General features: G+C 35.3%; 1 protein-coding gene across 2 annotated transcripts; it reads left to right on the forward strand.

Annotated features, from left to right (window-relative positions):
* The first annotated feature begins 1,196 nt into the window (after positions 1-1,196).
* LOC122594824 (endoglucanase 24-like) lies at positions 1,197-18,750 on the forward strand. Of its 2 annotated transcripts, XM_043767135.1 has the most exons (4): positions 1,197-1,807; positions 16,108-16,407; positions 17,521-17,682; positions 18,099-18,750. In XM_043767135.1, exons 1-4 carry the CDS (start codon positions 1,376-1,378, stop codon positions 18,705-18,707), a joined length of 1,503 nt encoding a protein of 500 aa, XP_043623070.1. In that variant the 5' UTR covers positions 1,197-1,375; the 3' UTR covers positions 18,708-18,750. The 2 variants fall into 2 exon arrangements, with proteins under 2 accessions (XP_043623070.1, XP_043623071.1); XM_043767136.1 differs by lacking the exon at positions 16,108-16,407 and having other exon boundaries at positions 1,203-1,807.

The following is an 18,750-nucleotide window of genomic DNA, read 5'->3' on the forward strand; positions in this document are numbered from 1 at the left end:
TTTACATGCGTGTAAGGCTTTTAACAAAGGAAAAATGGATTGTCCGGTTAAAGGCATGTAAAGGCATAAAGTCAAATCCTCGTAATCAGTGTTCAGACTTGTAAGGTCTAGAACACTGATAAGGACTCCAGTCAGGAGATCTGGTAAGTCTTCCAGTGAGCTCCGCTATTTGTCAGACTTCTTTCTTCAGACTTCAGTCTTCGACTTCAGTGAGAATGTTCTTCAGTGGAAAGATGTTGACTGGAGTGAAGTCCAGTGAACAAATCTGGTGGAATCTAGATTCCTGTACAAGTAAGTTGTTAACTGGTCTTCACATAATTTCTGGACAAATCTTCAGAGGGCTCCAGTAATCACGTCTGGAGCGAGTCCAGTAAATCTGGACCTAACACATAGACGTTGGAATAACAATATAGAATAGTAAGTAAAAGTAAGTAACTGCTCAGTGCCGCCTTCCGCGGGTTTTTGAACTCCAATACCTCGACGGTGTTTGAGGGAGGTTAAGATGTAGGCAGACCTTACCTCTACCTGCTTCCAGTTTCTACCTAAATGGTAGAAAAGGCCCTCCAACCTTTGCATGGGATGGGGATCGAATCTATAACCTATGTCTCTAGAGACAAGAATGTTTACCACTGATCCACATAATTAGAGATTAGATATACTTCATGGATGTTGTAAATTTAATGTTCCTCTCATGCTTTCACGGGAGGTTGTGGTCTGTGGAGTATAAATACGGACAAACGGTTTGAGAGACATAAAGACAATCAAATATCACATGATGTATGGCACCCCACCCCACCGCATTTTAGTATTTACCAATACAATCACGGGTAGAGCTGGTAGAGAGACTGGGGTGCTTAATCCCATCAACCATTTATGTTTTCTATTTGAAGGCTAGCTCATAACCAATTAATACAAAGGTTTTTTTTTAGTAAGCCACCCCAATCGATAAATGTTTGATTTCTAGCAATGACAGTTCAAGTAAAACATTTATATTTGATCCATAAAAGTAAATCATCGTAATAAAACTCTATTTTACTAAAGTTTTATTAAATGATTATGTTTTTCACGTTATATTGTATTGGAAAAGAAATATATAGTTGAGCCCCCCTCAATATAAAATCGTGGCTCCGTCTCTGTCTACAATTACGTTATTAATCCATTCTTGGACTTCTACCTTCAAGTTACTAGCTTTGAGATGTAAAGTTAAAAAGATCATAGATACTTGGATTAAAAGAAAGGGTATAAATAATAAATTTAGTAGAAAGGGTTGGTTGAAATGAGAGGGTGAAGCATTAAAACCACGGCAAGCCTAAACAACACTGCATTCCCATTTCCCAATATTATAGTCATACGTTCAGCGCCAAAAAAGCAAACCATGAAGTACCTTTATTTCACTTTTTCACTATTCCCAGTGCTATTGATTTTGATTATTCTCCAAATGTGCTTGTTAATGTGCAACTCAAGTTACCTCATGTATAATGAAGCCCTTTCCAAATCAATCATGTTTTTCGAAGGCCAGCGTTCGGGTTTCCTCCCAAATGACCAGAGAATCAACTGGCGAGGCAATTCAGGACTTGGAGACGGTTCCTCCATCAATGCTGACCTAACCGGGGGTTACTATGATGCAGGCGACAATGTCAAGTTTGGTTTCCCAATGGCGTTTACGACTACCATGTTGGCATGGAGTGTTATTGAGTTTGGTGATATGATGCCGACCGGGGAGTTGAGGAATGCATTGGTCGCCATAAGGTGGTCAACAGATTATTTGCTAAAGACTGTGGCACAACCGGATCGGATTGTTGTACAGGTACGTACAGTTCAATTCATATCATTTTATTGGGAGAAAATGTCACAAATGATCCTTGTGGTTGGTCATATTCGCATTTTGCCCCTATGCTTTTTTCCGTTACAAACGGTCCCTGCGTTTTCTATTCTCGTTGCTACCGGTCCCTGCCACTAACTTCTGTTAGTTTTGACCGTTAATTCCGTCACGTGCATTGCACATGAGGGTATATCGGTCTTTTTCGGTCTATCCTTTCCCTCATTTCTATCAATAATCATCGTCTTCATGATCATCATCAAGAAGACCCAACCCAGATCACATAACTTAGAACTTTGATGATTTTTATTTATTCAAAATCCAAATATAAGGAGATGACAAACCTATAAATTTACACAGAATATAACAACTAACAGGCATACACCTTTTCCTGATCTTTCATCAATCATCAATGTCATTAACTAAAATAGATCTAATATATATATTCCAAAATTGTAAAAAAAAAAAAAAAACAACAATAATAATAATTTTAGAAAACTTGCAAATTTTTGATGATATATTGATCCATGGAATCACAAGGTGCATTTGTAGATCTAAAAAGATCTAAGAAAAAAATCATAAAGGAAAAACAAAACTTTCAAATAACATCCATGCTAAATATATCTCAGATTTCATAATCAGACCCAAATCCAAATGAACACTTCTCACCATGGATAATCCCTAAAAATTCTCCTGCCATTGTCGAACAGCCAACTCCTGGGGCTGCCGCCGACCATTCAAATGATGCGAAGATCCCTTTTCCAAACCCCTTTTTTGTTTTGAATACCCTTCACTTTCATGGGCTCATCTTAGTAGATCCAATATAGCAACACTCAAACTTCAAAAAAAAATATGCGTATAAAAATATATAAGGAAACCCATATTGGGATATGTAGATAAATGTAGACATAGGAATATTTTGAAGTAGTGTTCTTTTTGGAGAATTAATACCGAAAGAAAAATGTAAAGTATATGAATTGGGATTTTTTTTGTTTTAAGGTATAGATAGTTAGATACATAGACATATATACATATACATACACGTATATATATATGTATTGTTAACTAAAAGTTTTTTTCTATCAGATATAGTCCCTGTAGTTACTAAAAGGATAATTATACCCTCATGTGCATTGCACATGAGAGGTTTAACGGTTTAAACTAGCAGAAGTTAGTGTTAGGGATTGCTGGCAACGAAACTGAAAAATCCAGGGACCATTTGCAATGAAAAAAAACATAGAGGGGAAAATGCGAATATGAACAACTACAGGGACTATTTGTGATATTTTCTCTTTTATTGGTTATCTTTGTGTCAGCATATAGTCGGTGGATGCACTCGGGTTTTTCCTCCAATTCATGCGATAAAACAAACCCAATTAAAAGAATATAGTATACCCCTCCTAGACGGTACTCACCATTGTTTGGTGAGCGGAAGTACAATTTGAAACTCGTCTTTCCAAAAAAATATTCGTGTCGCAGTTGTTAAAGTTGTTGTAGTCATAACTGCTAGTATTGTTTGTAGAGTGTGGTATAGGTGATGGTAATTTGGTATTTAGTACGAGTAATAGTTGTTGAACCTCTTTTTATGTATGTGGCTCAAATAAATGCCGCTCTTGAATTAGAGGTTTAAAAACGCCCAAATAGAATTAAGGGTGCTGACCCATCCCCAACATGAGGAGTAATGGTGTGTTCTAAAAAAATTTAAAACATATAATTTTTTTAAACCATACATTTTCTTATATATTTTTTTTCTAAAAATAAAAGATGAATCGGTGGGTTATCCTAAAAAATCTAAGTAAAAAAAAACAAAACCGCAAGAACAATTTTAAACAATACATTTTTTTATATATTTTTTTTCTCTTTATTTTTTTTTAATTTTTTAATAGAAAATCAAAATTTATATAAATCATTCAAAATGTTTTATCTCACAAACCATATATTGTTAAATGCAAAAGAAAATAGGAGTAGTCTGAAAATTTCGTCATTTTTCAATAAATATGCGACTCAATATACTTTTAACAAGTTTTTAATTTTCATTTTTTTTACTTACAAATAACCTACACATGTGTAGCTAAAACAAAAATTGTGATTCGGGATGGGCGTTGCCCTTAAGGAAATTCATAAAGGGTAGCTGGTGGGGTGATAGGTGATATAGGGTGATAGGTCATATGGGTAATCGATGATCTACGTAACAGGCTCCGCCCTTAGCCACTATGGCTTCGCCATGGATCGATGGGCTCCGCCCTTGGCCATCATGGCTTCATTATGGGTTGACGGGCTGTGCCTTTAACCTTCATTGTTGTGTATAAATGGTCATTTAGTAATTTACATATGAAAACAAAGATCCTACACACGTGTAAGTACACAAGTACAAGGGAAAAATAGGAAAATTAAAATGTCGAGTCGCATCTCTAATGAAAAATGACGAAATTTTTAGACTCTCAATATTGTTTTTTCATTTAACGATTTACGGTTTTTGAGATAAGATATTTTGAATGATATGAATGAATTTTCATTTTTTATTGACAAAAGAGAAAAGAGAAAAAAAATATGTGATCTAAAATAATTTTCACATTCTTTTTCTTTTAAGAATTCTTAAATAACTCCTTTTAGTTGAAACCTCAATACATAAAGCATTCACTAAAGTAATTTGAAAACGACTAGTACTTCCTAGTTAGCTCAAGTGATTGCATGAGGTCGTAGGCTCAGACTTGGGAAGTATATAAGAAGTCTTTCTATGAAGGCTTGACTTGGGTATACCCAAGTTCAAGTCTGAGAAGGCAGAGTTTACCCCTATTGATCGTCGTGCTTTCGGGCGGATTAGTAGGGGGTTTTCCCCAATCGGGTATTTGAAATAGGCATTTCTACTTCGAGGGAGCACTCTAACCCAGACTCGGTTAAGACAACATATATTAAACCTTCCCCTGTCAAATCGCGACATGAAATTCTTAAGCGAAATTCACCTTTCAAAAAAGATTTGAAAACGACTATGGCATATATGTCGGTAGGCAATGGGATGTGCATGTCCTATCCTTCTTTTCTTTTTTTTTTCAACATCATTGAAACATATTTCTTATTGTTTTGTCATAGGTCTGTGTCTATCGTTAAAGGGCATTTATAAATATTCTTAATATATTTATAGAATTTTTTTTTATCTATATATGAAATCTCCTATATTAAAAAATAAAAAAACTGTAATGATATCATTTTATTTTAAAAAAAAATTCCATAACATGTTAATATAGTATTCTCATATTTTTATGACGTCATCCATAAAAAAAATTAAAATGAGCCAAAAAAAATATGAAAACTTATTTAAAAATATTATAAATTTCAATAATTTTAGTAGATAATCATGAAAGGTGAGGAAAAAAATGAAAACTTATTTAAAAAAAATATAAATTTAAATAAATTTAATAGATAATATGGAAAGTTTTTATTTTATTTAATCTATTAAGAAGGAACTAAACATTATAATTGTCATAAAAATTTTGTTTTATTTATATAAGAGAATCGAAATACATCATTAACATTGGAGATATGGATAACCATATGTCATTTGAGTTTGAGATTCGACTAACCTGAATGGATATATTATTTTATCGTTTAGAATTAAGGGACTTGCTGTCAATGAAACTTTTTCATTTTGTTATCTTTCCATATAAATATTGTGGGCCTGAAAGAGGACTTTGATAGATGCGCATGTTTTAAGTTTGAACCCTTACCACAGTTTTACATGTTACATTGTTACTCATCACATGTGCATTTATCCTTAGCCTTGCGGAAGAGACTGAAAAGGAAATTAAGGATTTTGAAAAGGAGTCTTAAAAGTTAAAAGTTGAATAATATACGCTACTATTATTAAGCGTATAAAATAATGAAAGATTTATATATATATATATCACACTTTAAGACATAATTATATATATATCCAAAGAATGATTTAGAAAACTTTAAGACATAATTATATATATATCCAAAGAATGATTTAGAAAACATTGTATTTATTCATTAAAAACTTACACTTTGAATAAATATGTAATTATGTATTTCAAGTAGGATATACATTTTCCTAAAATAATACATTATAATTAAAGTTTCTTTGGATCAATCTACCGTTTTATGGTTTTTTTTTTTTTGCATTTGACTTATTATTTAAGTTATAGTTATAATTAATTATATTTTAAATAATAAATTATCTTACTTCTATTTATAAACTATGAATGCTTAAAATATAGTTTAGGACTCTTGAAATTATCCCAAATACTTTCCATCCACCCACTCTGAAAATATAAAAGTGGCAAGGGATTTCAAAGAATAAGAAAGAAGAGAAAGTTAGTTTCCAAAGTAGATGGAACCATGCTGACTCTTTATTACTATTTATTGGTTAGTTTATAAATATATCTTGATAAATATAAGGAAAGAAATCCGAGAAACAATGTTATCAATGTGAAATAAAAGATTCAATGAATTTGATTGAACAAATTAACCCTAACTAAAAGTTTTCATTATTTAACTAAAAAGTTTAGACTAATTAATAATGACCTCTTATTATCTAAAAACTCATATAAAAGAAGGAAAAATCATCCTGCAGTTAGTTAGCAAGGATGATAGCTGCAGCTGGGTTGTTTTGCAGGAACCAGTTTTATACATTCTAAAAATCAAAGGGTTTATATGAAAATTATATTTTAAAAGCCTTTGTAACTGAAGGGATTGATTTAAATGTATGAATATCTTAATCATACATTTCTTTATCCCCAACTCCTTATTTCTTTCAATAAATATCAAACAAAATTCTCAATCATTCATTTACTAAATATATATATATATATATATATATGAAAGAAATCAAATAAAAAGGTGTCTTAAGGAGAGAAAGTCTTATCAACCAATCAGAACGTGACATGTGGATTAAAAAAAAACGCGGTGGCATTTTTGTAAATAAATCAAACTTTTGTCAGCCTGGTTCTGGGTCAGCTTGGGTCTGGGTCAGCTTCGGTTATGATTAGCTTGGTCTGTCAGCTTGGTTAGGTCAGCTTGGTCAGCCTGGGTTATGGGTCAGCTTGGTCAGCCTAGAATCTGGGTCAGCTTGGAATCTACATTTGTGTAGATTATGTGTAGTTTTGTGTCAAGCTGACCCAACCCAAGCTCACCAACCTGACCCAGACCCCAAGCTGACCCAACCCAACCCAACCCCAAGCTGATGACCGATTCTGAAGAGTTACCTGATGACCGATTCTGAAAACCGGTGTTTCTCTGAAAACCTCCTTGCTGATTCTAAACAAAATTAACATCTTCAGGTCCCCGGTTGGGACACTCTTCGGAATAATGTGTGTCTCCACAATGATCACATCCATCAGCTAGCACCTTCACATCTCGCTCTAGATATCCAAACCTCGATTCTTGGTTAGCAAACCCTTTATCCATCCTTGCCGATAAAGCTTGAATCTCATCAATGACACTAGAACTGTTGCTTCCATCGGCCCTTGCAACCTTACTTTGCTTGAATCGGCTCTCATTCTTCACAAACCTCTTATCATCCATGGCTGCATTATCCTTCACCATTCGCTCCAAAATGTCAAAACCTTCATTTGGAGTAATCTTGCTAAAACTTCCACCAAAAGCATATCCCATCTCTCTTTTAGAAGCCTTGGTCAATCCATCAAAGAACAATTCAACATATTTCTCTTTGGTCAATTCATGACCCGGACAATTTCTCAACATTTCTTTAAACCGGATCCATGCATCTACCACATCTTCCCCATCTTCTTGCATGAAAGACCTAATCAAGTTTTCCAATTGCCTTTGAGTTCTAACCGAGTAAAACTCACCAATAAAAGCTTCCTTGAGTTGATCCCAAGTTGTAATCGAATTCTCGGGAAGATCATTAAACCAATCTTCGGCTTCCCCGGTAAGAGTGACAGGAAAGGTTTCAAGTTTCACGGCATTCATTTGGTTTTGGCCATATTGGTAGAGCCGTGCCAACTTCTCAAACCTCTCCAAGTGCTTATATGGATCCCACTTCTTCTTCCCATCAAACTTTTGCTCTTCAATGCTCTTTAGATGATTCGGTTTCAAATTAAAGCTTTGATCAACCGCCGGTGTTCTAATGGCGGAACCATGAGCCGAAGGAATATTGCGGGCTCGGTCCCCATGCTTGATGTCATTCGGGTCTTTTGGTGGATTGTCACCCATCTCTTCTTTTACAAGTGCAAGCTCAAAGAATTCCTCTAGATAGAAGCCTTCTTCGTCCGAATCCGGTGGTGCTGTGAAGTTGATCCTACGTCTAGGTTGAGTTTTTAGTGGACTAAAAAGAGGTCTCCCCGAAGAACGCAAAATCATCAACTATTAAAGTATCCTGCAAAACACAACTAACACCACACGTCAAATGCACCTGTGATAATTCAATAAAACAAGTCTAAACTAATTAAAGCAAATAACTTCCTCACGCGTGAGGAAGGATCAAACCACTAAATAAACAACTAAATCGACACACAATCCCCGGCAGCGGCGCCAAAAACTTGATGTGCAAAATCTAGCTTTAATCTTATAAAACTAAAACTACCCAAAAACATACTACTACGCACTCACGGGCAGTGGACCCGATCGTTTGTAATATAGTTAAGAGGTAAGTCTGAGTTTGTTCTCAGGGACTGTGAAATGATTAGTTGCTTGTAAAATGGTTTGGAAAACGGGTGTCGCTTCGAAATTCCTTTTTGACAATTAAATAAATTGGTTTTGCAAAATGTTTGCATAAATTTAAAAGAACAGTTCAGACAGTATAATTAAAAGTCATCCACCTTGACTTCCCTTGACTTCAAATGTGATTGCATTTGATGAAGAACAAATTCTCTAGAGTTTAAAAGATAATCGTGACAAGATTAAGCTACTCACGTGGTACCACCAACCGTGAACAAATTATCGAATCACCTAACTACTAGTCGAATTACCCAAGCCGGTACCACCAAAACCAAGATAATTCTTCTAACAACCAGATTTATTGACTATCAAATTATCAATTGAACCTGTGTGACAATAACGTGGTACCACCAACCGATATCAATCACGTTGACAAAACTAATCTTTTCTTAAAATGATATTTACTATCATACCATGAACTAGTGATAATTACTTATAGGCAAGTAATCGTTTTAAAATCACATACACATTTAACTGGTACCACCAACGAAGAATCATATGCAACCAATATCGAAATTTATTAATGAAAAGAATTAATATCATCAAGATCACAGAACAACGATAATTAAATAAACCCTTTTGAATTAAAAATATTGCAATCACATTATCTGTCTAGTTTCATCAAGGTGGATGATTAAACAGTTAGCCACTCATGATCAATTCACAATAATGAATAAAATAGAAGAGAAACATGATGTACCAATTGTTTGAAGAAAATAAAATGCTAGACAATAAGTAGATACGATCTAGATGGGTGCCCGTAATATCTTCGATGAGTCCGCCTAAGTGTTTCACTTGATTGGAGAAGGAAGAATCCTGATAGAGCAGCTCCTAGAAAGATTTTGGATCCCCTATTTTCGAACTAGGGTTTTTGCTTTTATACTCCTTCAAAATCTGATGTAGAAAACGATCCAACCCTTCAGCCCCTGTGCACCCACTGCGGCGCAGTGGGGTTTTGCCTTCCCTCACTGCGGCGCAGTGGGGTGGTCTTGACTTTGACTTGAGGGTGACTGCGGCGCAGTGGCTAAGCAAACCACCACTGCGGTGTCGTATGTTTCCACGGCTTCTTTTCCTCCTTTCCTGACTGCGGCGCAGTCATTCACTTACGACCCCCACTGCGGCGCAGTGGGGCAATCTTCATTTGTTTCTGAGGATTTTGGCTGTGGCGCAGTGGGCTACATGCATCCCTACTACGGCGCAGTCACAGCTTGTACAGAGCCAACTACTTTCGGTATCGATTACTTGCTAAGCTCTGCCGTCTCGTCCACTCAAATCAACTCTCATCAATATAACGTACTTCCTGGCCAATAATCACCCGAAAATGTACCAAATGGACGCGTAACCTGTTTAGAACCTGTAAACACTAACAAACACCATAAACGCGCCAAATGCATACAAAAACGACTAAAAACATGTATTAAAATGGCCAATAACGATGTGGGTAATGGGTATAAATTAGTCACATCAACCCATAATCTACATTTGTGTAGATTGTGTCAAGCTGACCCAACCCAACCTGAACCAGACCCCAAGTTGACCCCAAACTGACCCAAAACCCATAATCTATATTTGTGTAGATTGTGTCAAGCTGACCCAACCAAATCTAACCAAACTAACCCAACCTGACCTAGACCCCAAGCTGACCCAACCCCAATCTAACCCAACCTGACCCCAAGCTGACCAAACTGATCATGCTGACCAACAAAGCTGATCAGAACCCAAGTTGACCAACCAAGCTAACCCAGAACCCAAGCTGACCAAACCAAGCTGAAGTTGACCTACCAAGCTGACCCGAAACCCAGGTTGACCAAGCTTCAGAAAAGTTTGATTTATTTACCAAAATGCCACCGCACATTTTTTTTTTCATTTTGACACATGTCGCGTTCTAATTGGCCTATAGGACCTTCTCTCCCTTCTCTCCTTAATACACCTTCTTTCAGGATCTCTATCCTATATATATATATATTCACTATATAACTAAAAGGTATCCTTAGAAATAATAACAACTCTTTATTTCCTAAGAAGTTATAGTAGAACCTCTATAAATTAATACTCGATAAATTAATAATCTCGATAAAACTAATAATTTGTCTAGTCCCAACTTGGGACCAATACAAAATTAGACACCAATTAATAAAATAATAAGATAATAATTTTTTTTAAACCCTAAGGTAAAAATATAGGTCCCATCAAAACTATAAATTAATAATTCCTTAAATATTTCAAAATTTTAATATTGTTTAGTAAAAAATGAATCTATATTCACTTGTTTTTTTAACTTTATATCTATGTTGAATATATATTTAAATTTCTATATTGCACTTAAGAGTTGAGACATTGTCGCAATAAAAAGTTGTGAAAAGTTGTTAGCCGCTTATAATTTTCAAAAACTACTGTATCATCCTCAACTTCATCATCAACTAAATTTTGAACAGTATCCATCACAAATTCTTCAATGCTTTGAATCTCATAACATTCATTCTTTTCACCAGGATAATCCCGCAACTCATTCACATCCAGTTTTTTGCTAATAATGCATACCCGTAATCAAGTTCTCAAGCTCACGAATGTCTTCTCCATAGTTTATGTTGGTGCATTTCCGAGTGATAACATCATTATAGAAGTTTGTCTTGAGTCTATTGAATATGCACTTGTAATAAACGTTAAGTTTTCGCGTATAATAAAGTCAACCTTGACTGTTGACCAAGTCAAGATCGACCTTTGACCAGGTCGAGCTCAACCTTTGACCAGGTCAAGGTCAAGGTCAAGTCAAGGCTTTGGCCCGGTCCATGTTTAAGCCTATATATATAGATGTAAGGTTTAGGTTTCAAAAGGGAGAGAAAGAAGGAGAGAGTTTGAGTTGCAACTCATTAACCTTCTAGCTCTCGATTTCTTTCATTATTCTTGCATTTAGGAACTTGGTATTTACTTGTAATTGCATTTACTGAAGTAATATACGGTTCCAGTTTATTCATATTCGTGTTCGTGTTGTTGATTGCTTTTGTATAAGAATTTCCGCACTTATACATTAGATACTTAATCTTGTTAGATCCGGTGGCAAAGGGACTTACAAGTGGTATCAGATCCAACGGAGTTATTCTTTTGGTTCGGGATTAAGGTATCAACAACAATAAAGGTGGTTCATTTCGATTCTTCAAAGTTTTTTGGTGAATACAAGCTTGATACGTCCATTCGCTCAAGAACAAGCCAAACTCGACCTCAAACACGCTCCAAAGTCGAGCTCGACCTCACTCCAAACTCGACCTCGACCTCACTTAACCTCGACCTCGACCTTTCCTCAAAGTTTTTTTTGGTGAAAATAAGCTTCATACGCACTTAACCTCGACCTCGACCTTTTTTCTAGCTCAAGCTCAACCACCCTCCTAGCTCGAGCTCGACCTCCTAGCTCGACCACCATTCTCCTAGCTTGACCACGCTCCTTCCAGCAGACTCGACCTCCTAGCTCGAGCTCGACCAATACTAGTCAAACTCGACCTGATTTTGTTTTGACCATAACTTTCAAACCGTAACTCCGTTTTTGACGATTCAAGCGGCCATGAATTCGTAAATGAGTCTACTTTCCAATGGTTATGGGAACATCACTTAACCTCGACCAGGTCGAGCTCGACCTCGACCTCCTACTAGATCGACCAACCTTCTGGTATTTTGTGTTCGAAGGTTCGTGCACTATATAGATACGTATCTTTTGTTCGAGTAAAGTATGTTTTAGAATTTGCAATCTTGATTATGTTTAGGTTCTGAACTTGTCTAAAATATTGAACTTGTAAACTCTTTTGAGTTTAGGTTTGATATCTGTTAATCGAGTTTTGGACTTATAAACTTGATCAACTTTGGATTCTAATTAATCACTTTTCGAATTGTCAAGAACTTGTAATCTTGATTTAGTTTTGGCCTAAGCTTGTTGGAATATTGAACTTGTAAACTCTTTGAGTTTTGGTTCAATTTTTGTAATAAAGCATTAGACTTGAAAACTTGATCAACTTTAGGTTCTAAATTTAGACAACTCGAATCAATGGTGGCTAGAGGTCTATCCTTCATAGAAGATTCCGTGTAATCTTAGAGGGAATTCAATACCAAGAAAAAAGGTTGTTGTAACAAGGAGCTACTAGTTATATGAACCGTGTCATGATGTTGTTCTGTCAATGAGCTACTGGGTTGCCTCTTGATTGTATATGTGAACAATTGTGTCATGATGTTGTTTTGGCAAGGAGCTACTGGGTTATCTCTTGATTGCATATATGAACAATTGTGTCATGATGTTGTTATGGAATGAGCTACTGTGTTATCTCTGGATTACATATGTGAACAATCGTTGGATGAAGATGAGAATGGCAGATGTGTTGTAACCAAAAACAAACATATAGGTTGTTTTAAGAATTTTGTAGAGAAAAGGGGGGGATAAAAATTTAAAGCTTCCATGTTTTCTATGCAAAATTCTTGGATGTTCGTAGCAATGAAGATCATGGTGTTTCGACGGGTTTAGTCATGGTATCTTTTTGGTTTAGAATCTGTGTGACATGTGTCCGACCTAGTTTTTGGATCAAAGGCGCATGATTTAAGATTAGGTGATTCAAATGAATCAAATGAAGATTGAAGACCGTGATTGAAAATCCGAGTAAACTGTTCATGATCTTTGCTTAACATGTGTTTGGGATTTTGTCGAAAAGCTTTTGTGATAAAGTTAATCATTTGTAGCCGAGTAATTGAAAATCAAACCTTTATTTAATGCCAATGATGTAGAGATGATTAATCCAGTGACTAGTGAAGAGGTTGCAGATTAAGTGGTTCTCTATGTATTTTGGAGATGCTTACCTTGTGGGGGAGATTTGATATGAAAGACTTTAGGTGATTGGTGGATTCATGAATATACAAGACAAAGTCAGACACTATTGGTTGAAGACATGGATCTTGTGAGTGTTGCATATCTGAAATTCAAGTTACAGAATTTCTTATCGTTGTGAGAGCTGATTAAATTCGATGCTGATTGTTGGATATTCAACTTCTTTATCGTATGACGATTAAGCTTGAAGATCTAAATAGATTGAGCAATGTTATTTTGCATAATATTTGGAGTGATGATATCCGAATTGCATAAGGAGGCAATGATGTCTGTATTACTTTGAAGTGATGATGTTTGACGTGATAATATTGCTTGGAGCTTAACTTGGATGTTACTGTTCAGGGGGAGAATTACAATCTGAGTATTGAATTTGTTGATTGTCATAAGGATACAGAGATTTTGCGGTTTGAAGATCAGTGTGCAGCGCATAAAGATCAAGTCTTACCAAAAGAAGACATAATATTATTAGTTAACGAAAATTTGTTGATTGCGGATTTTTTAACTAATGATTGTCATAAGTGATAGCAATAGTCAAGGAGTGCTTGATTGGGCATTTCTGTTACTATTTCCATGCATTACAAGTGAAGACTTTGAATATCGATGAAAACTTCTAAATGTTGATGTCAAGGGGGAGTCTGTTGGTGCATTTCCGGGTGAAAACATCATTATAGAAGTTTGTCTTGAGTCTATTGAATATGCACTTGTAATAAACGTTAAGTTTTCGCGTATAATAAAGTCAACCTTGACTGTTGACCAAGTCAAGCTCGACCTTTGACCAGGTCGAGGTCAAGGTCAAGTCAAGGCTTTGGCCCGGTCCATGTTTAAGCCTATATATATAGATGTAAGGTTTAGGTTTCAAAAGGGAGAGAGAAGGAGAGAGTTTGAGTTGGAACTCATTAACCTTCTAGCTCTCGATTTCTTTCATTATTCTTGCATTTAGGAACTTGGTATTTACTTGTAATTGCATTTACTGAAGTAATATACGGTTCCAGTTTATTCATATTCGTGTTCGTGTTGTTGATTGCTTTTGTATAAGAATGTCCGCACTTATACATTAGATACTTAATCTTGTTAGATCCGGTGGCAAAGGGACTTACAGTTTACATCATTGAAAATTACTTGAGCCGATTAAATTCATGGAACAAATTTTATCGTGTTGAAAACAACTTGCTTTGGACTCTTATATTATTTAATGTGTGAATGTACATTGGATATGAAAATTTTAAAAGTGATACATGAACCTCTTTAAATTAATAATTTATTAATTTATTGATATAATAATATCTTGATAATTTAATAAAAGATCTCAGTCCCAATATTATTAATTTATAGAGGTTTTACTGTAATAATTAATATGTCTATGTTGTTTTAGTTCTTGTTAGTCTCTGGTAAATGGTCCCATTTATCTCAAGATACTTTGATAAGGCTTGACCTTGAGGGGCGTTGTCATTGTTGAAAGGGAGGCCCAATGCAAAATTTGTGTTGAGGGAGTGGTTTGCTAGCAATAAATCGCTTATATGAAATTGGAAATTAAGATAACTATGAGCATGTTTGTAAGTTTATATATTGGGTGGCACCTCATAACGTTTATATATTGGGCTTAGAACACATCACATGCTAATTTACGCATTTTCCCTTATGTACGTAATTTTACAATTTGTGTCTTCCGGAAAAAACTCTATCTCACAAGGTAGAAACTGTTGAATTGTGATCATTTTATTATAAATCGTATGTCCGGAAATAATTTAAGCTTACGGGGTCACACGAAATGACACGGTAACTCGATAATATTAATTGATATATTAAAGTAATATATTAGTTTGATCACGAAATGATTAATTAAACTTAATTAAAGGGTTAATTGTATTTAATTAATTAAAGAAAATGATTAAAATGTGAAAATTGAAAAATGGAATTGGACCCTAATTCTATTTGGGGGGTGGCCATAACAAAGGCCTTGTAAGCTTTTGTCTAGCTTATTTTCCAAGTTAAGTTTAACCTAATTAAGTCCTATAAATAGAGGCTTAATTCTAGGTTCATACACTTTTTCACATAAGCTTTCTCTCTTTTTTCTCCCTTTTTCTTTGAAGTGGCCGAAATCTCTTTTCCTTAAGGGGATTTCGACTTCAAGTTAAGGGTTTGAACAAAGGGTTGTTCGGTTAGTGATCGGGGTACTAGCATACATTATTCGGGGTGTCTAGTGTGCGATTGTAGAAGGGTTTTGCTTTAAACCCTAAGCAATAATAATATCATTATTATTATTATCTTATTAGAGCTTTGCATAAGGTACACAACTCAATTCTATTCTTTGTTAATTAATTTGATTGCATATATGTTTCGATTTCTTTCGTTGCGCTTACTCGTGATTATGTATGATTATATGCTAAGAGACGGAGCCATAGACATTACCAAAGTTATTCAAAGAGATGAATCCGTCAAATTACCACTAGATAAAGTTTACAATCAATCTGTTAAATTGACATAATGACATACGGTAGATTTTGGGCTTAGACATATTGAATCTTCGTATACTCATCACCAGAGAAACCCAGTTAGAGACATTTTGCTCACACACCCGGATTCAAAAAAGCTCTTGATAAATTTTTTGGCACGACTTTTGTAGACACAACACCCCTGTATTTATCGTTCGTAATAGGCTTTTGTAAAGTAGTATCATCGATCACAATGGAAACAAACTAATGTACTAATCGTATCGAAATGATTATAGGTTGGGGATCCAAATAGTGATCACAACTGTTGGGAGAGGCCTGAGGACATGGACACAGCTCGGACTGTGTACAAAGTGGATGCACCAAACTCTGCCTCAGATGTGGCTGGAGAGACGGCAGCCGCTTTAGCTGCTTCATCCATGGCATTCCGGTATTCTGATCCTGGGTACTCAGAAACTCTCTTAAGAATGGCCACCAGAGTTTTTGATTTTGCTGATAATTACCGGGGGGCTTACAGCGATAACACAAACATTAGGGATGGTGTCTGCCCATTTTACTGTGATTTTGATGGATATCAGGCAAGCATAGCTTTTCTCATGAATCTTCTTAAATACTCATATTTCTTAGAACTTGATTTTTCAGACCATCATGCTTAGTTTTTCATCATACACCAACCATCTCTAAATATATGTGAAAAATATATAAAACTCTGCCTTGGATAATGAATAATCTTAAAGGAAATAATGTAGTCACTGCATGTGACATTTTCACAAATATAAAAACATATATTTAACTCGCTTTGAAAAGCCAATCACATAATTCTAAAGGTTGCCCATGCTTTAATAGTTATTTAGTCAAACTAGCCAAAATTGGTGATGTCCATATTAAATGATCATTTTGCTGAATGCTGAGGTCAAAGTGTTTGCTACCTTTATGCTATTTTCATAATCTCATAAACTAAACTGACATTACGAGAAAGGGGATGTCTTAGTATAAGAGCAAGCTTAAAGGGATGTTTAAATATATGAATCTTTATGTCTTTCATAGCAAACTGAAGTATTATATGAATGATAATTGTTACACTAATGTAACATTTATAGTAGTTGACAGTTTGGAACATCTTAGTGCTATTAATAGTGAAACAATCTGCTTCATACAAGCATGTTTGGTTTTGCTTATTTTAACGTCTTTTGTGCTTGTTGAATTTCCAAAAGCCGACAAGCTTGGTCTTAACAACTTAGCGCCTATCAGCCATCTTTAAGCTCATGATATAAGCTGTTCAAGCTTATCGGCCATTTGAAATTTCAATATCACTCAAGTAATTGCTTTTGCAACTAGTAATTTCATGAAAAATGTCATTATTAAAGCTTGCAGGTTGTTTGAATAAATAGGTGGTGTTAGACTATTACTTTAAGTTTGCGGTTTTAGTTGTGTTTCTCTGGTTTTGTCGGTCTTATATCAATAAATAGATAAACTCGCAGGTTGTTTCCCTTGGGTGATTGCTTCAGTACGACCATGTGTCAGTATTCATGGTAGTTCTTTGAATTTATGAATAAAAAATCTCGCGGTGTCACTGCTTATATTTGGTATTAGTCGTAGTAGCCATTTGTTATATCATATTACTTTATATTTGGTTTACCAGTGTGCTGCTTTTATGTGGATATATAATGGATTTGTAATTTGACACTCAGGATGAATTGTTATGGGGAGCAGCATGGTTAAGAAGGGCTTCTCAGGGTGAAAATTACTTGGCTTACATACAAAACAATGGTAAAACACTTGGTGCCGAAGACAATATCAATGAGTTTGGATGGGATAATAAGCATGCTGGCCTTAATGTTCTTGTTTCCAAGGTAATTAAAATCCTTCATTGATCGATCTTCCCCAGAGGTGAAAAACTTGTTGCGGATCGAGAAAAGAAAAAATATATGAATTTACCATTTTAATTAACCAATTGTTTTCGTTTTGTAGGTCTTCTGTTTTAGTCTTTTTCATCTATACTAGACCCATACTCGAATTTTTAATCATTTTTAATTTGGTCCTTTAATAGAAAATGTTCTATAGGTTTTGATTAATGCTTTTACCTTTGGATTATTAATTAATTAGAATAAGAAGAAACATATGTATGATTGTAAATCTTGTTCAGGAATATGGATAAACCAGTAATAGATATTCAAAAATAATATATGCAATCCTTTCACATTAATCTTGACTATTTTGGAAATAGTTGCTGAAATTGTATATAACCCACTTAGCTTTTTTATTGTAGGAGGTCTTGGAAGGGAATTTCTATGCTTTGGAGTCGTACAAAGCATCCGCGGATACCTTCATGTGCACACTAATACCAGAGTCGTCATCTTCACATATTGAATACACTTCAGGCGGCCTCATATACCGACCTGGTGGAAGCAACTTGCAACATTCTACTACAATCACATTTCTCTTACTAGTTTATGCAAAGTACCTAGAGCAATCATCGGGGTCAGTAAATTGCGGTAACATAATTGTTGGCCCAACATCACTACGCAAGATAGCAAAACGCCAAGTGGATTATATTCTAGGAGAAAATCCCAAGGGAATGTCCTACATGGTAGGGTATAGTGATAGGTATCCACAACGAATCCATCATCGAGGCTCATCCCTACCATCCACCAGAGACCATCCTCAAGTTATTCAGTGTAAAGAGGGCTCAATCTACTTTAACTCGTCGGATCCTAATCCAAATGTTTTGATTGGAGCCTTAGTAGGTGGGCCTGGGGAGGATGATGAGTATGAGGATGATAGAGCAGATTTTAGAAAATCTGAACCCACGACCTACATTAATGCCCCGTTTGTCGGTGCATTAGCATTCTTTGCAGCTAATCCTAACCCTATATAGCACTTATATCGACAAAGAAGTTAAATATTTTTTACTTTAAAAA

Source organism: Erigeron canadensis, chromosome 4 (assembly GCF_010389155.1).
Source record: "Erigeron canadensis isolate Cc75 chromosome 4, C_canadensis_v1, whole genome shotgun sequence".
Lineage (NCBI taxonomy): Eukaryota > Viridiplantae > Streptophyta > Magnoliopsida > Asterales > Asteraceae > Erigeron > Erigeron canadensis.

What these genes read in the sequence shown, in the direction of transcription:
- LOC122594824 (XM_043767135.1), top strand. Translation starts at nt 1,376, where the DNA reads ATGAAGTACCTTTATTTCACTTTTTCACTATTCCCAGTGCTATTGATT. An exon ending in CGGATCGGATTGTTGTACAG is followed by an intron (nt 1,808 to 16,107) that starts GTACGTACAGTT and finishes AAATGATTATAG; the next exon opens with GTTGGGGATCCAAATAGTGA. An exon ending in TTAATGTTCTTGTTTCCAAG is followed by an intron (nt 17,683 to 18,098) that starts GTAATTAAAATC and finishes TTTTTATTGTAG; the next exon opens with GAGGTCTTGGAAGGGAATTT.